Source organism: Protomyctophum parallelum, assembly GCF_964188405.1.
Source record: "Protomyctophum parallelum genome assembly, chromosome: 4".
NCBI classification, from domain to species: Eukaryota; Metazoa; Chordata; class Actinopteri; order Myctophiformes; family Myctophidae; genus Protomyctophum; species Protomyctophum parallelum.
The window spans coordinates 12525236-12551292 of record NC_139700.1 but is presented as its reverse complement, the minus strand read 5'-3'; the positions used below and the strand labels follow the sequence as shown (position 1 = coordinate 12551292).

Sequence of the window (26057 nt, the reverse complement as noted above, 5' to 3'; positions counted from 1 at the left end):
TTTTCTTCTTGGACTATAATTGTCTTGCAACAAATTGTAAGTAGGCCTACCTTGGTTTACTGTGATGCAAACTTAATTACTTATGTACTTATTTGTACTTAGGCTAATATCATATGAGTTATTTATACATTATAATGTATAGCAATGCTATTTGACCAGTATAGCCTAGGCTATAATGGGAATACAGCAATGAATATATATATATATATATATATATATATATATATATATATATATATATATATATATATATATATATATATATATATATATATATATATATTCATTGCTGTATTCCCATTTCCCAGCTTATACCCACCATTGTTTAAGTTGCATAGTATTAATATGCATTGAATAAGTTAAATCCAATAGTTAATGGTAGTATAGGGTAGGCCTAAGTGATTGTTTTTTTTGTTAAAAAAGGTTAAAGCTCTATATTATGTAACAGCAGTGGTTTTCAACCAGTGGTCCTGAAAACGGGCAAACAGGCCTAAACAGTGACACCTGCTGGCAAATTGTTATGTCATATATGAGGTTTGTGGAATCTTTCATCAGTCCACAGGAAAATCAGAGCACTTGTTTGAGCCAGAAAACCACAGAAAATCTACTGAATGTTAAAAGTTCAGTTTTTTTTTAACGATCCCTTTTAATAAAATTCAAAGTAGGCCTATAATTTTTTTACATTAATCACAGTTTATACAGTTTATAGGCATTTTACAATGCAATTGGTAACTGCTTTTTGAATTTTGGCATGCTGTTAGGTATGGTCATAAGGTTTTCAAAAAACATTGCAAACTGATTTGATGAATGAAACCATAGGCATTTTAAGCTCCCGGCAGCTCCATCGTGGACACCATCTTGAAAACGATGCCTTTCAAGTTGTTTGTTTTCCGTAAACTTTTAGTATGTTATTTAGCACACCCAATGGTAACAGAATCAATTGGAAAATCTCTTCTATCAATTATTTGGGGTTCCAACCATATACTGACATATCTAATAGTGGTTTCATTGCAAACTGACCACTAGGGGGCGAGCCAAATTAGTTTGCAATGGTTTTTGAAAACCTTATGCACATACCTAACACCATGCCAAAATTAAAAAAGTAGTTACGAAGTGCATAATTGTTATGATGTTCATGAGATTGACTAAACTAACATTATTATTATTATTATTATTATTACTACTACTACATTCCATCAAGTTTGGGCGTGGTCTGTACAGCCTGCTTGTGCAACATGATTACATGTACTACATCTACTCTGGATCTCTATCTTGGCATGCATGAGAGCCATGACCAAATAAGGAAGTATAGTATTCTAGTTCCCCTTTAGAAGCGCGTTGAAAGAAAACATGCAGTAAAATGGCATGCGGTATTTTCCCATGCTCATTCAAGCAAAACAGCAAATCCAAAGCAACCAATGACAGGACCAAGGAATGACCAAGGAAGGCATGTCTTTCTAAGCTGGTGGTGAAAGAGTTAATGTGTTTGTCTCTTTGCATAGTGTACTAGCAGACTCTTCCTGCACCGCTGCCCACAAGACTTATCTCCTAGCTGTCAAGTGGTAACGGCCAAGAGTCTCTCCATTCCAGGAGGTACAGTACGTGTTTCCAGTTCCACTGGGCCAGGCCATAAAGTAAGTAAAATTCCCTGATCAGGCTTTATGTACATTGTACAACTTATCTAAGTTCTTATCTGCACCGTTAACACGGCTGTACTAGTACAGACTTATTGTACATGTTACCTTTCTTTCACGCCTTTCTTTTTCACTTTGACGCACAGATCCATTAACCTTCTGATAGGAATGCATTAGCGGACAGCTGTGCTAATGTTTTCTCTTTTCACCGTTGGCATGTATATTGGCTCATTTATTGGTGAGGAAGAAGTCTAGACGTTTCTGGTATAGTTGTTGGTCAACTTGGTCATGATGATCTGATCTAAAGATCTTGAAACAGGAAACAGGATTTTTTCTGTCAAACCAATGAAATGTAAACAGAAAAGTGTGTGTGTGTGTGTGTGTGTGGTTAGTGACACAACTTTACACAGCCTATCTACTAGTATCTATTCTACACATTACTATACATTTTTCTGTACTTATTCTCTCATTTACTGCATTACTGTATTGCACTTCTGGCTAGACGCCACTCTTCATTTCATTGTCAAAGTATTTGTATACTATGTGCAGTGACAATAAATTGAATCTAATCTAATCTAATGAATGGCTACGTTTACATGAGCAGTTAAATCGCCTTTTCATTCCGAATAGAATTTCAATCCTATTAAACGTTGTTATGTAAACACCTACAAAAACTTACATCCGAATGAAAACGCTCGATGCGATCTAAAAACCATTCCGATGTCACTGGCCGGATTACTCCGATGTTCAATGCAATTGAAAGAAAATTGGACTCATGTATACTAATTCGGATGTAAGTTCATTCTGGTCTTTCTGAGCATGCTCCAAGGCGCTCATATCCAAGGCGCGCCGAGGAGTTTGCACATAGAGCGCGTTATTTCGTTCCTTTTTTCAGATCCGAAATCCACAAAAAAACGTGGAGCAGCAGCAGATGACGATAACCCTGATCTGTGTGTATGTGTGTGTGTGTGTGTTCAACGGTCTCTCTCTCTCTCTCTCTCTCAAAAATAATGAGCGACCCAATACAATAATAATCAGTGTGTTGCGTGCCCTGGCCGTGCTGTAGATAATAAAGTACAAATAAAAACGAGATGATCACCTTCCCAGCGGAGAAGCTGAGCCGCAGCGGGTGGGGAAAAAAAGACTGTAAACATATTTGCCCGTCCCTATCCAACCAGCAGCCTCAAAGCTACTGCGGAATGAAATGATGGGATTTCAAAGTATCGTCTTTCGTCTGTAATATGTTTGTATTGTTGAGACAGTCACAATGAATGAACTGCCTATATTTTATGTGTCCAACAGATGGCGTAGTTTCACGTGAATTAACATGTATCATGTCTTCTATCACTTCTCCATATAAACACTCATTCGGAATGACCATTTCCCATGTAAACTCGCGGCAAAAAAACATTACATCGGATGTATTTTATTCAGAAGTATTTATTCGGAATGATCACCCTTCATGTAAACGTAGCCAATGATACAAGGAAAACAGAACTGTAAGGATGGTTAATAATACTTTACAAACAAACTTGGCCTGGATGGAGATTCTATAGAAAATTACAACAAAGGATATACAGAAGAAAAACTTTGTACATATACTAATATTTGTAGAATTGTCTGCTTAGTTTTCAGTACATACAATCCTTATTTGAACTTGTCATAAAGTCTAACCTGTGTTGTGAATACAGAAGACTGACACATTTCCACACAACATGAAATGCAGGAAATACAAAAAACGATTACTAAACAAAGAGTTTCTGCAACTTCAGGGTTCTCTTTCCTGACCCCATATCGCCCTTCTCCACCTACAAAACAAACCATTCTCTAGCCCAGTGGTTTTCAACCCTTTTCATATCAAGGTTCAATATATTCAGCATTTGAGCCACAGACCACCATTTGATGAGCCTCTCAAACCCAAAACCTAGAATATTCTTTTGTCTTTGGATAAGATTCTCCAAAGACATTCTCTAATTGTGTAGACTTCTTGTAAATTAAGTAATGCGCAGATGTAGGTTTAACAATAATTTAACTCTTGAGAGGTTCCATTTGGTTTCATTTTACGCGCTCAAGAGATAAAGATCTATCAGGGTCAATTTGGTTACCAACTAATTATTTAGCTGGGGACCACCTGGAACCTCCTCAAGGACTACTGGTGGTCCCTGGACCACTGGTTGAAAACCACTGCTCTAGCCATGGCTGGGGTGCACTGGTACAGCAACTACCGATATTTCATTAATAACACAAATACTTTTAATATAGGAAGAAATATGATCATTTTGGTATGAATATCTTGGAAATATTGTGTGCCTTGTGGTGATTGAGTCCAGTATTTAGTTCAGTGACCATGGAGCTAAGGAATGGTTCATAAGCTGTTCACTCTTCCGTTGGAAATGAATAGACTCCAACCTGCTTCCCGTCTCCTAATAATGTGTCCGCCCACTTAACGCAGATACAGGAAGTAAACCAAAGATCGCGACTCTTGCTATTACTCTATTGGGTGTGTTCCGCCCAGGGGGTCAGTCAGACAGATTGTGAAGCCACTAAGGAAATCGGGACTCCCTGAAAGTTCATATAATGGCCTGTTGTGGCGCTGTCATTGGGCCCAAAAAAAAAAACCCATAGCCCCATAGAAGTCCATGTATTTGGGCCCAACTTCACCTAGACTGTATTACCTAAATAAACATGGTCATGAATACTTTCTATACTGTCACTAGTTTAAAGTCTCATTTCTCATGTCATAATATTATTTTTTGAAAATTATGGTCCCATTTATTAAAAAAATGACCATAAAGTTGCGTATCTTCTGAAGGGCGTGGCTACCGTTACAGTTTATGATCGGGAGCCACCCCCCGTTCAGTCAAAATAAAAACCAACGAAGAAGAAGGGGGGAAGTCCCGCCTCGTTGTCTGGGCCAGCCAATGGCCAGCTGGGCCCAAACGGAGCCAGCCACTGGCCAGCTGGCCCAAACGGATCTAGAAAGATTCAAGGACTGACCGGCTTCATTTTCCGTCCATATCAGACCCGGAGAACGCTTTGTCCATATTCTTTTACAGTCTATGGTTCCGCCGCCATCGGTGTATGAATGTGTGTGTGAATGTAATGCACAATCGATGTAAATCACCTTGGATAAAGGCGCTATATAAATGCACCATTTACCATCTCACAACATGTTGCATATTTTATATATATATAAAATCACGCGCGCACACACACACTGTGGAAATGATGCAGAATTAATGTTTTGTCTTTTGTTTGGCTTACCGGCTCATAGGAAACATGAGAAGAACAGAGATGCCCCTCCAGAAGCAGCAGTCTACGCCTTGCATGGGGCAACGTGAGTTTCACTTACACCTGAACGCAGGATGCATGGGGCAACGTGAGTTTCACTTACACCTGAACGCAGGATGCATGGGGCAACGTAACGCCGGTATTCATCTTTGGTTACATAACGCCCCTTATTGATACATTCCAATCCCATATTTAATCTGTTAGAACAAGCTTGGGTGCTGATAGGTGGCCAGTTGATCGAGCTCCTAGAGTGTGTGTGTGTGCGTGTGTGCGTGTGCGTGCGTGTGCCTGTTTTGTACAAATCGCCACAACTCCTCAACACAGCGTCCGATTGTGGTGAAACTGTGCATGCATATCCCCACTAGGCTGAGGAAGAAATGCCAATTGACAGTTTTCAAATCAGCGTCATGGTGGCACTACAACAGGCCAAGTCCCATCTCGCAAACAAACCCGTCTTGATCACATGACTATGGAGAGCATGTGTAGCGATTTGCGTGAAATTTCGATAAAATATGAAGTAATATTAGAAAATGTGCTTTACATTATCTCGGCCTCCTGGTGGCAGATGTGAAAAATTCCAGGCAATGGTTTTTCCTTGGCCTCTAGGGAGTGCATACAAAGTTTTACACAGATCCGTCCAGTTAGAGGTGGAGACACTAATCGGTCAGTTATAGCGCCACCATGAGGCTGAGTTGAAAATGTTGCAGTGGTATTTCTTCCTCGGCCTAGTGGGAATGTGTGTGCACAATTTCACGGAAATCACACGATGTGTTCATGATTTGCGGCATTTTGTTTGAAACTGAGCACTCCTGTGAACTTTGGAAGCCAATATTAGCCAATCAGTCTGAAAAATCTGAAAGACCCGTTTCGTTGAATGGCTCTAGAGAGATTGTACCAATTTGCGTGATGTTTGGACAAAATTTGTAGGTGTATTGCACAAAGCGGCCTCCTGGTGGCGCTATAAGAGGCCAATGTGAACACCTTGGGGCAGAGGTTCAGCTGTGGCATTCAGGGAGTGTGTGTGCAAAGTATGGCTGCGATCAAGCCATGGTACCGGAGATTACCGGTAGCTGTCCAAAGACGGACGGACACACGGACGGACACACAAGCGCACGCGCGGACGGACGTTGTGCAAAACATTCTCTCTCCCCATGCCTTCGGCCTGGTGGAGACAACAAACACACGGACGGACGGAAGGAGTGCAAAACATACTCTCTCCCCATGCCTTCGGCCTGGTGGAGACAGTTATAAACTGTGCTTTGCACATGCAAAAGGGGATTCTTCTTTTCCCTTTGTGTGTACTGTAAAATGATACAAAACATACAGTACATAAAGGCACATTCCAATATTATTCCACAGTCATCAAGTGCCTGCGATAAACTGCGTTGCTGAATAAAATAAAAAAACATGCTCAAAACATGCTCAGACGATAGAGATGATGAAATGAACCTTGTGAAGGCAGGGTAGGGCTGTGAAGGGAAGGGGCAGGGTCTTGGCATATTGTACAGCCCAGGAAACCAGTTTGCCACTGTAGCCACAGCGTCAGGTTTCTGCCTGTGTGTGTGTGTGTGTGTGTGTGTGTGAGCACGAAGGGAAAGAGGGCTACAAAACGCACATCATTCAAAACACAAGACCAAACCAGGTAAAATGGAATGCAACTTCCAAAAGCTTTTATTTTACATCGGTATTGTGCTATAGCTAGTGAATTGTATGCTGTTTTGCACTGTGGCAGATGCCACCGCTTAGAGTGACTTGTTGAGCTTGAGCGCTTGCATTCCCAGCCAAGGATTGGCTGCATGTAAACAGTAAAGTTGTGGTACTGCAAGAGTTATTGATTTGCCAGTATTTATTCATGTCCCTCCCTCTGTACACAATAACCGTTCTTTACAGTTCTAACTGTAACACCAGCAAGGAATCTTGTTTTGCTGAGGTGAGAAACAATATCACGAACGTACCATAACAAATTGCATTGGCAATTTCTATTCAGAAACATAGCACTTGACAAGACCAGACATGTGGTCAGGTTACAGTTAGTTGCTCTGTGAAGTGCAAGTTCATTTTAATCGCAGTGGGTACAAAATGGAGTCCACTGTACAGTCTTCGCGTACGTGCAGCTGACCTTTGTTTGTATTGTCTTCTTCAGAACAACTCACAAATATCGCAAGAACAGACTAAAGCAGTTTCTAGTCTTCCAGTTTTCTAAACAACTGGCACTGAGTGAAGAGTGCACTTAAGTTACGAGAGACGTGTCTAGAGAGCAAGGGTGTCTCATTCCATCCCTATTGCCCAAACTGAGCTCGCAAACAACCGCTGCCTTGTCCTGCTGCGAACCAGTTGTGATGACATACTTGCTTGTATAACAGGTGACCCTGACGCCCACACAACACCCCAAAATAGAGGGGTAGAGGGACACCCAAGACGGCAACAGCCAGCAGCTGAATCATACATAGAGTTTCACAGCAGCAACACCAAACAGATAAAAAGAACTGCTAAGTCAGAGAGAGGCAGACACATACTGTAGTGTGACAACTCATAGAGAGACAGCATAGACACATGAGGCTGATAAACAGGCTGGTAGACAGACTTGAGAAGAATATTTAAAAGAGGGCAGAGGTGCCAGGAGACACACACATGCGGCTAAAAGCTTGAATCACGTGGCAGAAAAACACAACTAGAAGGTGTTGGAGGCAGAACAAAGAGCCAGGCAGTCAGCGAGGTTCTTCTGTGCATCAGAGCCGTTGTTCAGAGAGCCCAAACAAGGTACGCACACAACAACCGCCCTGAGAAGTTAACTTCCACTTGGGAGATAGAACTCGAGAGACTCAGTGGCAGAGAGAATCAGCATGGCCCGAGTCACAGTAGAAGGTAAGCTTCAGACAGACAGAGCAACTTTTATACTGAATAGGCCTATATCAGCCTTGTTTTTTTTTAAACATATGTTTATTGATTTTCTTTACAGTACAAAGAAGTAATCTCAAAACAATTATTGACATATATCCCCCCCCCCCACATCCCCATGGCCGCACAAATACAAACAAAATCTTTTTTTTATTTTTCTCATGTGGACTGGTGTTGGAGTATTTTCTTTTTATTGGAGTAATGTGGACTGTTTTCTTTTGTCTCAATGTAAAATAAGTGTTTATTTGCTGTTATTACACTGTGCCTACATGACACCCCTACATGACACCCACACATTCCACTGTAGGAAAGAGGGCCTCCAGAGATGAGATACTGCAAGTGTGGAGTGGTGTGAAAGAGTGGTGAGAAAGTAGGGGCAAATGTCAGTTATAAATGTCAGTTATCAATGCAAGCGTCTCCAATTTATATATGCAGCCTTGTGGTAAAAATGGGGCTTGTTTACCTAAGTACAGAGTAATCATTATTTTTGTGCCGTGTAATAATTTTCTGGGTTATTGAAATTGAGATTCAGACAGGCTCACTCAATTTTCAAATGCTTCCGCCCCAACAGTCATTGGAAGCACTGAAAATGTAAAGGAAATAAAGCGGATGTCCCACCTGCCCCCCCCACTTCTGTTTCACCTTTACAGTTGTGTAAATAAGTCGATCCATACTGAATATGACTTAGTCAAAGACAGCATAACTACAATACCATGCTGCTTAGCAGAAACGGAAATATCAAAAACATCTTTTTTCATTAACGGAAACGACAAACGGATGACAATCATGACAGCTTCCTGTCGCGACTGTTGTGAGACGCAGTTACAGACTGTAGCATTTATAATTTGAAGATTGTGGAAGAGTTGTCTGGCTTCAGCTTGCCCACACTTAATACAAACATCACAACAATCTACGGTAGTAAAACGCTTGTTAAAATATCCTAATATACCCTGACTAAGCAAGAGGCTTTCTGTAGGTCAGGTTTCTATAAATGGGATGATGGGGGTTGAAGGCTATCGTCTATGAGACAGCACAGTTGCTCCTGCAGGGACATGCATGCACGTGCAAAAGAAAGGCTTGTCAGGAATGTGGGCTTGTCAAAGGCAAGTGCGTTGACTGGCAGGCATACAAATAAATACCCCTGTGGGGCCAGGGGTTCAAGGCGCCTGGGATATTGTTGAAAGCTCTGGGATGGATAGAGTTGCATGTAAATATTTGGTGGGAGAGTGAACGTTACGTCAACAACAGGACAGTTTGCGACTTGATACGGAGTGGCTACATGGCCAACCCTGTGTTGATTCATGTTGTGACATGAGACATGCCCCTGGCCAAGTGACCACATTCAGATGCAACACATTGACAATATTCTTATTATATATAATATTTGCATCCATTACGGGGTAATCATGGTCACGGTATGTTGGAACAGAGGTGGTAACATCCCAACGGTTTAGACGCACAGTTATTTATATAGGTTCGTTCAACATAGTTGAACGAGCTATGACAAGTCTATCCATCCACCCATCCATCTTCAACCACTTATCCGTAGTCGGGTCGTGGGGGCAACAGCTCCACCAGAGTACTATATTAATACTACACTGTAGTGCAGATGTATTACTGTGTATATTAATTAACAGTGTAAATATATAATAAGTTATAACAGATTATTAGTACACAGTGTACAAACCTGTAGTATAATATAGTATTCAACCTATAATGGCAGTGCAAATATAGTGCATGTACAACAAAGTACAGTATAGTGAATAGTTGTAAAGCTACATGGTATAAGGAATTAATGCAGCCTAAGCCTATAACTGCAAATGTTATAGGGTATATGAGTATATTTATATACTCTTGAATATAACTATTGTTCAATTTAGGATATAAAATGTAAGCTGTAAACTTATACAATAAACTATGATATAGAATATGAGTAATGAATGTAGAGCTTATGTATATACTGTATGTGTACAGTAAGCACAAATAATGTGTCAATGTGTAGTATAGTAAAACCAAAATCTATTAGTAAACACATAGTCCATGAACTATAACAATGTAAGCTATAACTGTACTGTACTTGGACAGTTTAAACATTGTGTTTCAAATATTAAGACCTGTTGCCACTTGCCAGACAGGTCATGGAAATATTGATGAGCAGAATATGTGCTATAAATAGGACATCAGTAATGGGTACAGTATGAGTACAGCCCAGAATGCTTTCACTTTAAATAAACACACCCGCCCGCGCGCTTTGAGCTTTCCCACTGCAAGGTTCCTTGGAAACAAGCCTAGTTTACTAGTCGACTAGTTGTTTAACACCATCGGGGCCCATGACGTAAATAACCGCCAAGTTCAAGTGCACAGTCATGTGCCCGAGACGGAGATTGATAATCTCCGTCAAATTAGTGCGATGAAAACTGATCGCATCGCTCTACAGCCTAGAGGCGCTTGCTCTAGGCCCGGGACCTCAAGGTGTTTATTATGTAAATAAATCTGGCTGAATAGTTCATCCCACTTCCCACTATTATTATTGTCAGTCATTAGTTGTGTTTACTGGAACCTAGTCTATTATCGTGTCAGTCATTAGATGTCTCAGTCATTAGTTGTTTACTGGAACCTAGTCTATTATTATCGTGTCAGTCATTAGTTGTGTCAGTCATTAGTTGTGTCAGTCATTAGTTGTGTCAGTCATTAGTTGTGTTTACTGGAACCTAGTCTATTATTATTGTGTCAGTCATTAGTTGTGTCAGTCATTAGTTGTGTTTACTGGAACCTAGTCTATTATTATTGTGTCAGTCATTAGTTGTGTCAGTCATTAGTTGTGTCAGTCATTAGTTGTGTTTACTGGAACCTAGTCTATTATTATCGTGTCAGTCATTAGTTGTGTTTACTGGAACCTAGTCTATTATTATTGTGTCAGTCATTAGTTGTGTTTACTGGAACCTAGTCTATTATTATTGTGTCAGTCATTAGTTGTGTCGGTCACTAGTTGTCTCAGTCATTAGTTGTGTTTACTGGAACCTAGTCTCGCGTTACCAGACTCGCAATTTCCAAATGCTTCCGTCATACAGTCTGGAGCAACGGCAGCTCTATGAGTAAAATATAAAGCGGAAGTGCAGCCTCCTCCACACTTTCGTTTCGTCTTTACAGTCGCGCAAATGTATCCATATATAAATAGAAATCATAGCTTGCTGCTTAGCAGAAAAGGAACTCAAATAAAATGTAAAGACATTTTTAAATATATTTTCGTGAACGAAAATGTCAGCTTCCTTACTCAGATTTCGGGAGCTGTAGTTCCAGACTCTATATAGCATTCAGAGATTGTGGAATAGGTGTCAGGCTATGCGAGACTAACTGGAACCTACTGGAAGCTGGTAGCACACGCAGCCATAAAGAAGAGCTGTTTACTGCTGAAACTGAAGCTGAGGTGTTGTTGTTCACCCCTAGCACCTAGACTGTTACCCAATATTCTTGGCTGTCATGTTTACTGTTGGCATTTTGTGTGACTGCGACCACTAAGATAATGTTTGGCTTTCCACAATCACCACTTTCAGGCCTGATAAAATGACGGCATAATATAGGACTGCTCCATATAATGTTCCTTATGATGATATACAAGTGTATACTATTAAATAATAAATATACTGTACACTGGTATGCAGTATCTTCCGAGTGGTCTATACTCACTCTATAGCAGTGGTTCTCAAAGTGGTGTTCAAATTCGACACACGTGTCCCACACGCCCACAGGGAGTGCAGTGTCGAGTCGGTCGGACCCAAGCCGGTTGTCCAGAACTGCCCCAAAAAGGCCTCTGCCCGGGCTCTGGACAAGGCCCCTGCCCGGGCTCCATTATGTGGAGCTGGCATCACAAATGGGCACCGCTCTAGTAAGACGCCCTGAGGGCAATGGCAGACAGCTAGGCAACCTATGGTCGCAACAGTCAGCAAAACGTCATCAACTTTTGTTGATGTATGTCAGTGTTGAAAGGCTCCTGGAGATCAAGTACACTTTGACTTCGGTCAGTCTCTGGAACTGGAGACGTGGAGATTGTGAGTTCAAGACCCCTGTAAATAATTGCTCCTCAAAGGCCAAGATGGAGAATGTATGGCATGCATAGGCTTTCTATGAAGCTGCTGAACTAAAATACAGATGTTGTAATGTAAACATTGAAATCCATCCATGACTGTATCACGGTTTACCAACACTGTTGTTAGGATACAACAGCACAGCACAGATTGCTCTCCTGGGTAGTGGTGATGATTCAGTATTTATTTATGATGTATTTTAAGGTTATTGTAGAGGTCAATTTGTATTGGGGGTGGGGGGGTCTCCAGCCAAAAACGTTGAGAACCCCTGCTCTATCTGTCTGTCGCCCTTACTCAGACCACACACTTTTACTGCACCTTACGCGGTTGTGATGACACTATAAGACCCGGGAACCGGAGCCAGACCTCAGAAATTGGAACATTAATTATGAATTGAGTGGGCAAACCCATATATTAAATTGTCAATAAAGTAAATTAATATGATGACCCTTCCACATTAGTAGCTTTTTCATATTTTCTTTTTTTTGCATACCAGTATTTTCCTACATGATGCCTAATTTGCATAAATGTCTTTCTTCCTTCTTCTGTCCACCTCAGAGATGCCACGGTTGTTCCCCAAGATCTCATTGAGCGAGGTGGATGAGAATGTGCGCCTGATGGCAGAGAGGGTGTATGCCTCGGCCCTCAAGGAGGAAGACAACAAGGAGGTCCAGGCCATGTTCAACGTGCCAGAGGACTGCCCCATCGGCCGCCACCAGGACAGAGAGCACGAGCTTCTGAAGGAGCTGGAGGAGTCCGAAGAGTCGGTCAAGAAGTAAGAGTGGACACATCAAAATGCTATAATGTTTGCCAGCAGCTAGAAATAATATTTGGAATTTCAAATTGGAATAATTGAATCCTAGCGTCCCCGTTATGGGATGAGCATTCTGTTTTAATTGTTAAATGGCTGTTTTTGTCAAAGAGATTTGGTGTAGAGGGGATGAACAGAGGACCAACCAAGTATACAAGCCTCTGTCTGTAGGTCCCCAGGCGATGCTAAGTGTAAGTGGTTCTGTGGTTAATAATGTAGCAGGAACAATATGAATATATTTTATTTGCAAGCTACGTTTCATACAAAGATTATAGATGCAGTCCATTTAATATTTCATGCAATATCAATATAACACAAAGAGATGTTGTGGCGCTGAGAGATGGGATTAAGGAATGTGAGTAGAGTAGTAAAATACTAGACTACAAATTAAATAATCTTTAAATGACGGTTTTAGCATTAGTGTCACCACTTCGCTATATAAGTCCTTATGCAAGTGGTGACCTATATAAGATAACCTATTCCATCCACCATGGATGACTCACTCGTTGCTCGGTGCAGGCACTCACTTGCCTAGCGGCTTGTCGTGAGCCTGAAGGTATCAAGTGATTAGAAAAGTTATGCATTTGTTATGAAACCGTGCACATAGTATCATACTGTACTCAAAATGAGCACTCCACCCCCAAAACAATTATGGAAATGACTTACATTACAGAGTTGCTAAAACGTGTGTGTGTGTGTGTCTCTCTCTCTCTGTGTGTGGACAGAGTTACAACAACTCCGTTCACTTCATGGGGCCCGTCCAATGACGTCTCTTCTAGACTTCTATAATGCCGAAGAGCATAGTGAACAGTGACAAAGTCCTGGACTGGAAGTTGGCAGAATGCGCTGGACTCGGGCAACAGCCCAGCTTTAATGATCTGCAATTTATTTTAGATCATTTTTTTTAGTAATAGTACAACATAAACATTACAGAGACTTTAGTTGTCACTGTACAATACTTTATAACAGTTGTCATGTTGCACACATGTCTAAAATAGCTCTTATTTGCGCCGCCCTCATTGAAAACAATGTATTTCAAACTCAAGCTTGTCACTGTCCAGGCTGCACGAAACAGCGCTTGAGCGCTAATCTTTCTGCCCTGTAACTCTGTCTTTATTAGTCTATGGCTCTGGGTTGGGAGATGTCTTTTTGATCTATTAATACACTCACAGCAGTCAACGATGTGTGTTCTGTATCTCAACTTCAAGGAAGAACAGTTTCAGGCAGAGGCGCTCTCAGTCCATGTTCCTCCACATCCCAGCGTCTCCAGACAGGAGTCTGGCTCTTGACGGGGTCTCTCCTCTGCTCACCCCTGTGTCTCCAGAGCCCTCATCTGTCCCAGTCAACGTTCCGGAGTTCCAGAGAGTTACCATCAGTGGCGATTACTGCGCTGGGGTAACAGATACATATATAGCTACAGTACATTTTATACCGGTAAACTCATTGCATTCAAAGTGATTGATTGATCTAATGTATCTGAGCGCTGAGAATGTGAGAATAAGTACAGTAAGAATTAAATTAAATTAAATCATCATCATAGACATTCTAAGCTCGTAAAGTTTTTGTGTTTTTCTTCTGTTTTAATGTTTTTCAAACTATGCTACTATCGGTGTCATAACTGTGCTACTATCTGTATAGATTGATTCCATGGATTATTTCTGACGTTAAAATATGTCGACCTCCTCTTGAAGCGGTATTTGGCTAAAAGGTTTATATAGTATCATCATCCATTCCAATTGTCCGACATCATCGGACAAGTCACACTGTAGTTGGGTCGGTGTTTACACTTTGTTTTTGATAGGAACTGAGTCTGACCAGAGCCATTGAAGGAGAGTTATGCCAATGAGGGGACAGAAAACAGCCCGGTCACGTGGTTCATGTACTCGTTTGTCACTCGTGCGAGCCCATAGACTCCAATGCATTCCGTAAACTTCCTTTGTCACTCTTCGCCAATAGAAGTCTATGTAAAACAGCCGCCATTGGACTGGCCCCATGAAGGGAACAGAGATGTCGTAACTCTCCTTCAATGGCTCTGAGTCTGACCAAGGCCACTACTTGGCTGACATAATGGCTGACATCTGATTTCCATTTGTTGAAGGCCGGGCTTTAATCAAACTGGCATTAAGTGTTGAAAGTGGTCAAGGGCACTTTGTAAAATAAATTGTGATACTTACCTGTACAGACCACAGTGGAGGCCTATGAGCAGGCGGCTCAGAGTCTGCTGAAAGCGCTCTTCATCAGAGAGAAGTATTCCAGACTGGCCTACCACCGCTTCCCCAGGACCCTGGCCAAGTTCCTCCGCCAGTCCGCTGATGAGAAATGGAAGGAGGAGGATGAGATCTTGCCAGGTGAGGACTGTGGCGGGGTTGGGGCGTCAGTGTTGATCTTGACAGCAAATTTAGTTTTTGGTTTTAGTCATAGTCTTTTGAATAGTTTTAATTTAGTTTTAGTCACATTTTAGTCACCCATGGAATGCTTTAGTGTTATTCTAGTTTTAGTCACACTGCACACATTGCACACTCTCAGAGTTACAGATCCTTAAAAAAAACACAAAGATCCCACGGCATTCGCAGGGGAGTCCGACCCGAGACCAAGGTCCGACCAAATTGGGAGTGATGCTTTACATATTGTGGTATCAAATGTATATGGTCTCATTTGTCAGGGAAGACGGAATGAATGGGCCAAAATGGCTGCCCGCCATGTTCCAATAGGGAAGGAGCAATGGTCCCTCGGATCATAGGGTGCTTCCCGTTACAATAATGGGCTGAAAATGAATACAATATGAGACGGCATCACGGCAATAATAATAATTCACTCAGCCGGGTTGGAAGGCTGCATACAGTATATAATAAAATAATGCTTGTTTCTACCTGTGTGTCGTTGCTGTTGGGTGGAAACCTCTTATATTCATATTTTAATGTTTTTCTTTCTTCTTTTTTGTCATGTTTTATGCCCTATACTTCAGTGGTTTTCAAGCCTTTTCATATCGAGTTCCATTATTTATTCGGCCTTTGAGCCATGGACCTATCTAAATGGCTTGTAGATCTGCTATTTTTCAATAACTAAAGCATAACATAATGCTAACACCAAAAGGGGTTCCCGCCCAAAATGGGTTAAGGGTCCATTTGGTTCATAACTACAATTTAGCTGGGATTCTGGGAACCCCCCCCTGGAACTCCCGCCAGACGCCACTTTGAGAACTACTGGCCTTGTGTTGTGTCAAATGCCGGGGTACCGTACTCCTCCTCCGGCCTAAAGGTCAAGATCTTTTTTGTCTGCAGACAACTGGCCTTGCCCTCAGAAAGGGGAGGACCCGTACAGCATGGAGGGCATGCCAGAGGACCTCAACTATGAGCTGAAGATGAAAGACGGCATTGTGTACGTGTACAACGACGCAGAGGCCCTGAAGGAGCAGCATCCCCACAGCCTCCCGTACCCCGACCTGGAAACCTTCGCCATCGACATGAGCCACATCCTCGCCATGATCGCCGATGGCCCAACGTGAGTGAAAACACACCTTCTTTTTACCGCGCTTCTTTCAAGTAGATAGATCTTTTGGCTTCCCCAATAGGCGGCCCGCGGGCCATTTGCGGCCCGCAGAGCTCCCCCTTGTGGCCCCTGGAAGAATCCACCCCCCACCAAAAGGGTTTGTGTGTGTGTGTATATATATATATATATATATATATATATATATATACACTATAGTCCCCTCCGGTGCAGCATGGCTGGGATATGACAGAGCCTGGCTGAGTGTGGTTCAGTTCCACTTATTTTTTTGCGTGCTTTCGTGTTTTATAAGAACATATGACACTAAGGTTGTTGTTATGTGTGTGTGTGTGTGTTTGTGTGTGTGGGGGGTGTTGAAGGCCTGGTTCATTTCGGCACCGCCCGCCAATGGGATAGTATTTCAGCCAGCAAGTTCGGCAACCAGACACTTTTAGCCTCTAGCCGACCTCTCTGCCAATGGGGTAGCATTGCAGCCAGCAAGTTGCAACAATAACCCACTAGTTATTTCACCAAGGGATTCTTAATTTCTTATGTCAACTTTCAAGTACAGCACGCAAGCTAACCCAGGTAAAGTACTGACACCTGTGTGCGTGCGTGCGGTGTGCCTGCATATTTCCCCGTGCTGAAAATAGCCAATCTACAAGCTCACAACGTGTTGCAGAGGCGAGTCAGGTGACACGTTCTGAGCTTGCAGATCAGCATGGCTCCTCATTGCAAAATAAACAGTAAGGGCCGATTAATTGTGTGTGTGTGTGTGTGTGTGTGTGTGTGTGTGTGTGTGTGTGTGTGTGTGTGTGTGTGTGTGTGTGTGTGTGTGTGTGTGTGTGTGTGTGTGTGTGTGTGTGTGTGTGTGTGTGTGTGTGAGAGAAATATAAAGACCTACAGTATATGACATGTTACCTCAATGAAGGAATATAGTAACAGACACATGGCCAACAAGTCTTACATACATCTAGCCTACTAAACAGATTTATAGTATCAACTGGACAGGGCTACGTGGATGAGTGAGCACACAACATCACAGCGCGCACCACGGCAGAGACAGATTACATTCATTTGGTGTTGGACTTCTTTTAGCAGGACTTTTGGCTTTGTGCAGGTCTTTAATTTGTTTCCACAGACACAAATACACATAGACAGTGTCTCAGAATTGTGCTATGAAATGTAAATATCTGTGTCTAATAGACACAGATATTTACATTTCATAGCACAATTCTGTAGATATTATAAGGCAGCTGGTAATTAATTGATAATTGATAAATTCTTGTTTTCATACCAAAAGTTAAACTAGAGAAGGAATACAAAAATACAAACATTTTACGGTCACCTTAGGTAGTACCAAAATCTGACCTATTTTTTTTTAAACCTGGACTATTTTTATTGTGCTCTCTGTTGGAGTACAAGTACTATGTCTTGTGAAACAGAATATATAATCATATGCCATTATAAATAGATAGATTTACTTGCAACGCGATTGTAATATTCTTTCATGCGGATACGCACAAGAGAATATACGGTCCCTTCCAGCGTGCACTGCTAACCAACATTATCATTATGATTTTGTTCATCCAGTATCTTGATGGGCTGAGCTCCTACAAAATGCATGGTGTCTTTCAGGAAAACCTACTGTCACAGACGACTCAAGTTCTTGGGTTCCAAGTTCTACCTGCATGAGATGATGAACGAAACGGCAGAACTGAAAGAGCTGAAAAGAGTTCCACACAGAGACTTCTACAATGTCAGAAAGGTTGGTGCTGTGCTCAAGTCAATATTGGCACGTTATATGCAGTTTTGTCGGTGAGTTTAATTATTCAGACATGCTTGTTTGAGGAGATTAATCCAATTGCAGTGGTCTTTGAGAATGGCTTTTATGCCTTTATCTATATTGACAGGAAATGGGGAGAGTGAGATTTACAATTTAGGCATTTATCAGACTCTCTTAATCCAGAGCGATTTACAGTAAACAAGAATAAAAGCATGATAATACAATACATAGAAATAGTCATACGTAAACTAAGAACCTAACAGTGGAATATGATTATCTATATAATGAAACTATACGTATAAACTATACGAGTGCTATGTCTAGAAAAATTCTATCTAAGTTACATAAGTTGAGCCTTTGCATACGCCTGTAAGGTCGTCGAGGCTAGGGCGAGTGCTACGGATCGGGATTCGAACTAGACTAAAAAAGACTAAAATCTCATGATAATGTAGTCGACCAAAACTAGACTAATACTAAATCATTCCAGGTGACTCAAAATTTGCTGTCAAAAACAACACTACTGGCTGAAATAGCTGGAATATGTAGGACAACAGGACATCATCACCTTTGTCTCCCATTCTACCCATGCAGGTGGACACTCACATCCACGCAGCAGCCTGCATGAACCAGAAGCACCTGCTGAGCTTCATCCAGACCACGTATCAGACGGAGGCGGACCGCGTCGTTCTGGAGAAAGGCGACCAGAAGCTCACGCTCAAGCAGGTGTTCGACAACCTCACCATGGACCCCTACGACCTCACAGTGGACTCGCTGGATGTGCACGCCGTAAGTCAAGTAGTTCTCAAACGTTCTCATATCAAGGAAGGACTCCCACGTTGACACATATTAGCCCCCTGCACAGACCCCCATTTGAAAAGATATGCCAGGGGCCCCCAATAAGAGCCTTTTGATGGCATTGCTATCTCTGGGACCCTAATTTATACAGTAAAATCAATTCAAAGAGATTTCAACCTTTACTACTACTTTGTACTACTAGTACTTTGCAGAGTTTTATGCAAATGTTATGCACATTTATAATAATTAATAAAATAATAAAAAATACATTTGTAATTTACATTTGGGGGATATCTTTCACAATAATACATAAAACATGTTCTAGACATTCTAATGATCAAAACATGTATATATTACAGGCATTTTACTTACTTTTTTCAGGGTTAAAGGTCAAAGGTTAAAAATGGTTAAAATTCCAGAGGTTTTCAAGTTGTGTGAATTTCTTAGAATCCACAGAATTTGGAAGTTGGAAATAGTTACATGAAAACTCCAAACGATAGTCCTACTTGAAACCAGTCTATTCTCTGTTTTATGTCATCCCTCCTGATTTAAGTTGCTTTAATGGATGATATCATTCAGAGATAATAGCTTTCATCTGGTTTCACTGTGTATTTGAGTCAGAACAGGTGTTCCTAATATTTTGTGCTCCCAATGTGAACTGCTTTTAATGCCAAGAGCTGTCACCTGTAGTATTTTGGGGGAGCGCTAGCCCCTCCTATATTCAGCTATTAGTGTAGATTTTCGTCTTACACACTCGTAAAATTCCCATTGACAATGAATTGAGAATTTAATGTGGACGAGCAAATCTGTGTTTTTGTCCTACCCTTTTGGCCAGCAAGGCTCTTGCCATCAACAGCAGGGGCTAACCAAAGCTTGAAAAGTAGCGTGTTTATCAAACGAAGGTAATATGACAGTGTTCTTATCCTTCGGCAAGTCTCATAGTCGCTTAAAATAAGCGCTAGCGTTCACAGTCGAACAAAACTCGTATGCAGAGCAGGGAGGCGGTGCGAACGCAGCCTCTACTCGCAAGAGGTTATGCCATGATACAATAATCATATCATTTGAACGTCTGTTAGCGTTCGCAGTCGAACAAACCTCGTATAAAGAGCAGGGAGGCGGCGCGAACGCAGCCTTTACCCACAAGAGCTTATGCCATGATAAAATATATCATATCATTTAGCGGGGATAGCACCGCTTTAAACGATAACGTACCTTTTGTCCGGGGAGGGTTTTGTTAGCCTTCATTACTGGCGAGAGAGATTGGACGCTCCTGCGTCCACGTGAATCTGCGAAATAAACTCCATTCATCAAGGAGATAAAAATCCATAGTCGCAGTTCCTGGAGGGCGAACAAACGCTACTCCGACCGGCGGTCACGCCGTCACGGAACTACTGGCGACCTAACCTCGCATCACCAGGCTTTCCACCGCCTCGGAGGAAAGCCTGGTCTCTGTTTCAAAAGTCTGTATGATCCGGGCTGGGGCCGGATGATGTTACGTCATGTTGTAGTATTGTTTTGTAGTCGCCAGACAGGATGAACAGGCGGCGGCAACTTCCTTTTCCCTCTCAATAAAAGCTCTCGTAAGCGAGAGCTTTTATTGAGAGGGAAAAGGAAGTTGTCGCCGCCTGTTCTTCCTGTTTGTTGTAGGCAAACCATTGCCTACAACATGACGTAAGCATATCATCCGGCTCCAGCCCGGATCATATACCGAAATGAAATGGTGCCCAGGCTACTGGCGACCAGGTACAGGCACCGTAGGCTGCATATTGTATTGCATAGCAATACCTCGCAGCCCAGTGCAAATTTCTCACTACGACGTGCGAGAAAAATTAGAGACTGATCCCCTGCAGACTACCGGAAGATATAGACTACTTCGGGTCATCACGGGGTCAAAGTTGACATTGTTTGTATACAATACTCGACGTCTTTCAGTGCTTAAAGCACCGCCTCTGGCGGTCAGCAGGGACGAAATAGAACTGTTGTGTGGATTTAGTGAATACAAACATATCAACATGGTAATGTGACAGTGAGCAAAAAATGTTAACCAACCTCTCACAAATGAATCTCATGCAGGGAAGACAAACATTTCATCGCTTCGACAAGTTTAACTCCAAATACAACCCCGTGGGAGCCAGTGAGCTCAGAGAGATCTACTTGAAAACAGATAACGACATCAACGGGGAATACTTTGCACGCATCATTAAGGTGGGGAACAAACATCACTTAAAAAAGTATAATAAGTGTGTGTGTGTGTGTGTGTGTGTGTGTGTGTGTGTGTGTGTGTGTGAGGGTGTGTGTGTGTGTGTGTGTGTGTGTGTGTGTGTGTGTGTGTGTGTGTGTGTGTGTGTGTGTGTGTGTGCCAACTCGAACATTATTTATATAGCACATTTAACCATGACCTGTAGAGGTTAAAGCAAAACCATGCAATATAAACATACAATGACATTCATACATACACAATACGATACAATTATGAATATGCATGCACACCACACTCTTATTTTAGGTGTGATGGCGATAGCCACTAGAGAAAGCGGGAGAGAAAATGAATGTCTCTTTTCTTCCCTCTCTTTTGGCTTTGTCAACCGGCTTCCTGCGGTGGGTGGGTGTGACTAACTAAACAGGAAGTGGCTCGTGAGCTGGAGGGAAGCAAGTACCAGCACACGGAGCCTCGCCTGTCCATCTACGGCCGCTCTACGGACGAGTGGCAGAACCTCGCCAACTGGTTCATCCAGCATGAAATGCACTCGCCCAACATGCGCTGGATGATCCAAGTACCCAGGATCTAGTAAGTGCCTAGTACACAGTGTTGATTTAGCTGACTAAAGGGCAGTCCATACTCTCTACGACCACCGAACCTTTCGTCGGAAAGATCAGACTTTAATTTCTTCTCCGAAGTAGAGTTCGGAGAGTCACATCATATGGGAGTGCAGCTTTCAGGACAAAAATTCTGAGGAATGCGTTTCAGAAGTTGCGAGTGACGTCATGTTGTAGTTGTACCGGAGCTTTCCGACGAAAAGTTCGATGGTCGTAGATAGTATGGACTGCCCTTAATACTATGACGAAAAGATGTTCGTCGACTACCTTTTTTTTCACTGACTGGAAACTAAATGAAAATTAAAGCTATGGTAACTAAATATATTGACAATTTCGTCTAAATAAAATCTAGACAAAAATGTAACTATGACAAAATTCTTATGATATTTAGTCGACTAAAACATTCCAGCTACAACTAAATTAAAACTATTCAAAAGACTATGACTGAAACTAAAATCAAAATTTGCACACTGGTGCTACAAGATGGAGAAAGAAACATTATGCTTTAATACTCCCTGATGCATTAAGACAGTGGTTTTCAACCCTTTTCATATCCAGGCCCATTATTTGATGACATTTAGTGTCAAAACTTTGAATATTTTGTTCATTTCCATACTGTATTGAGGATGTGGTACCATAAGGAGAGATAACAGGCAAATGATTATCAAAATAACAATTATTCTACATTCTCTAATTGTGTAGGCTAAATTTACTGATGCAGATGTTTAACGATAATTTAACTCAAGAGTTAAAGATCTAATAAGGGCCCATTTGGTTACCGACTCCATCATTTAGCTGGGGACCACCTGGAAATTCCTCAAGGACCACTGGTGGTCCCTGGACCACTGGTTGAAAACCACTGCGCTAACACAAACCCTGTTCCGTGGTGAACATTCAGCAAAAATTGTCTACAGCTTGTAGATTGGCTATTTTCTGGTGAAGAGATTTGGTATTTTTGGAGGAAAATCAGAATCACTTCCATCTGCCAAGAGCAATACAGAAAAGGATTTTGTCTTCTAACTTTGACTAACGATAATTTATATTGTGAGGTGAATAACAACAAGATACCTGTATTGTGCCAAAAATAAGACGACATACCGTATACAGCTTTTTGTCACAACTCACATTTGCCACATGACAATGAAAGGAGAATACGTCATATGTGTCTGAGCAAATCGGCAACACAAACATAAATGCCATTGACAATGAAAGGAGAATTTACGTCATATGTGTCTGAGCAAATAGGCTTTTTTGCAGTGCAACTATTTTAATTAAGCTTGGGGCTTATAACAAATTCATTCATGAGGGAGTATATTCATTTTTATTGGATGATGCACGATGATAAGAGCGCCCCTCACTTCACACGGGTGTGATTTTTCAAGACTCACTTGTGGAAAAATACGACCCTGTTTTTTCCATTGAAAAAATAAACGTAGTCTTATATTCAGCACAATAGGGTATACTAACAGTCTATCATACCTTCTGACATACTGTGTATAATCAATCAGACTTTGAAGATATGGGGGTGCCATACCTTTGGTTGCTTTGTAGGCCAACATCAGTGTTTTGTACTCTGTGCGGACAGTAACCGGTCCGGGAGCCAATGGATGGAGCGGAGAAGGGGGAGACGTGAAAGATTTGGTTGGTTGAAGACCAAGCGTGTTGCGGCATTCACTATGCATAGTGTTTCATACACGTAGCTCAAAGTACATTGCAATCTTATCTTATATCTATAAATGCACCACGTCTCTGTCTGTCTGTGTGTACGAGTACAACGGGACACAGAAGGGACACATTCATAATAACTTTCCACTTTCCAACTTGCATCGTTACAAGTAGGCCAGTGCCCAACGGGCACCACTTTAGTACTGAAAATACTGTATACAGGGGCACGGTGGCACAGTTGGTAGTGCTGTCGCCTCACAGCTAGAAGGTCCTGGGTTCGATTCCCGCACGGGACGCTGTGGGTGGTGGCGGCGTGTTTCCTCCTCCGCGTCATCAGTGCCCATACCCAGTTTGGGCACTGGAGTTTGCATGTTCTCCCCGTGTCCCCTAGGGTAGGTACCCTCACAAAAAACATGCAGTAATCCTGGTCTCTAAACTGCCTCCCCTTGGCCAGCCGTTGGCGTCTGATGGAGGGGAAAGGAACTGGTTGGAATAACGTGTTCCTTGCACACGCTACGTCCAACCAGGGAAACTCCCCTGTCAGGTGTAAAGGAGCAACTTGGACACTCAGGCATGAAGGAAGCATGAGTTCAAGTCCGTTTCTCTCCCCATGTCCCCCATATATGGGGACTAGGTTGGCGGAGGGTGTGTAGAGCCCAGGATCACATTAGATAATTGACACAGGGGTGAAAAATGGGTTACAAAATCGTGGGGTAAAAATATATATTGAAAAAAAAAATATATATACAGTAGGCCTAGTATACAATACATCATCAACAATATGAAAATGTACCAAAGAAAAGTCCAGTTGTCTGGTAACTTGAGGAGATGAGCTAATTGAAGTTCTCTATCTTCCAGTGACATTTTCAAGTCAAAGAAATTGGTACCGAACTTTGCCAAGATGCTGGAAAACATTTTCCTCCCGCTGTTTGAGGCCACAGTCAATCCACAGAAGAACAAGGAGATTTATGTATTCTTGAAATATGTGAGTAAATAATAATATTATATGTAAAACGTATTACAATCATGTAATTTCACAACATATAAGTACGTAAAGGGATATTTCACTTAAAAAAAACCCTTTGGTCATTTCGTCGTCTACTCAGGCTTATGTCAACACATCAGCCACTTTTTAAGTTGCTCCATTTAGTGTTTAGATATTTGATATTCATTGTAGAATACAATGGATACAATACAAACCCATTATAACTCTATTTTAACCATGATATATTCATCAAAAACACCCGTCCTTTTTTCTGTTGACTGATATTGTCCTTCTAATACGTGAGGGGGTTTTGTTTTTTCATTTACTGTTTTCATGTATTTGTACTAATTCTTTTTGATGTTTTAGTCTCCTCCGGTCTCCTCCTGGAGAAGTTTATTTTCCAAAATAATTATAAAAAATAAAGCAAACCACGGCCCCTAAGGTATTAGAAGGACAACATCAGTCATCAGAAAAAAGGATGTGTGTTTTCCATGAATCTATCATGGTTAAAATGGAGTTTGAAGTTACAATGGTTTTATATAGGAAGGGGGTTGGGCATTAAAATGAATATCAAATATCTAATTACTGATCAAGTAACTTCAAAACTGTCTGGGGTGTTCACATAAGCCTGAGTAGACGATAAAACTTTTTTCTTTTTTTAAGTGAAATATCCCTTTAATCCAGTAGATTACACTTTCATAAAGTCATATGAAACACTAACTTATTTGTCTCACTATAGAGCGTCGCAGTCCCACCCCCTTTCAGAACTACTGTAGGAGTGGCCCAGGAAATGATTCTCCATTCATTTTCTCCATAGGCTTTTCAAAAAGTATTTATATAAAGACGGTTACGCCGCGGACAAAGCCAACTCGGATCGTGACAAATCATGACGACAAACACAATATTTTGTGCCGATCAAAATAAGAAAGAAAGAAAGAAAGAAAGAAGAAAATAAAGACAGGATACAACACTATTTGTTTTGTTTTTCTTCTTACTAATTATTTGATCGGCCCAAAACATTGTAATTATTGCCATGATTTGTCACGATCCGAGTTGGCTTTGTCCGCGGCGTAACCGTCTTTAAATAAATACTTTTTGAAAAGCCTATGGAGAAAATGAATGGAGAATCATTTCCTGGGCCACTCGTCGTTCTGAAAGGGGGCGGGACTGCGACGCTCTATTGTGCATCAGGATAATGGGCAACAAGGACACACATTTAATTCAAATTTAGCATTTTATTGAAACTGAAGCACAACACAAAAACTAAATTACAGTGACAATGTCACAGTTGCATGTGAGCCAATTAAATACTGAAACAATGGTTTTATATACAATAGGTCACAGGCTTTGACAGCGTGGACGATGAGTCCAAACACAGCGACCACATGTTCTCCTACAAGAGCCCCAAGCCTGAGCAGTGGACCACGGACGACAACCCCCCCTACACCTACTACATCTACCACATGTACGCCAACATCATGGTCCTCAACAACCTGCGCAAGTACGTACAGTATCTGCATCAGTAACCACACTTTTAAAGTGCAGAATCACAGTATTTAAGTGTATTAAATGTAGGCTTCACCAGCTCAGTGGCATTGTGGTTAGAGCAGGGGTCTGCAACAGGCGGCTCTAGAGCCGCATGCGGCTCTAGAGCACACCCCTAGTGGCTCCCTGTAGCATTAAAAGTAGCAATAAATTATTTTTCATTTATGGTTTCTGTAGGAGGCCAAACATGACAAGCATTCTTAATATTTATTCTACACATTTTTACAAAATTGGAAAACTTAACTAAACAAAAATTTGC

General features: G+C 41.6%; 1 protein-coding gene across 3 annotated transcripts in view; it reads left to right on the top strand.

Moving 5' to 3' along the window:
- The first annotated feature begins 4897 nt into the window (after positions 1-4897).
- The window catches only part of ampd3b (adenosine monophosphate deaminase 3b), a 29311-nt gene continuing 8151 nt past the window's right edge, over positions 4898-26057 (top strand). Inside the window, exons 1-11 of one of the 3 annotated variants that reach the window (XM_083762935.1) lie at positions 4898-4971; positions 12467-12683; positions 13928-14114; positions 14902-15067; positions 16001-16220; positions 17844-17973; positions 18583-18777; positions 20860-20991; positions 21411-21574; positions 24127-24253; positions 25591-25754. In XM_083762935.1, the coding sequence (XP_083619061.1) occupies positions 4914-4971; positions 12467-12683; positions 13928-14114; positions 14902-15067; positions 16001-16220; positions 17844-17973; positions 18583-18777; positions 20860-20991; positions 21411-21574; positions 24127-24253; positions 25591-25754 (1760 nt within the window). In that variant the 5' untranslated portion in view covers positions 4898-4913. Of the gene's footprint in view, positions 4972-6447; positions 6568-7438; positions 7791-12466; positions 12684-13927; positions 14115-14901; positions 15068-16000; positions 16221-17843; positions 17974-18582; positions 18778-20859; positions 20992-21410; positions 21575-24126; positions 24254-25590; positions 25755-26057 lie in introns of those variants that run through there. The other 2 variants (XM_083762937.1, XM_083762936.1) reach the window with 2 other exon arrangements.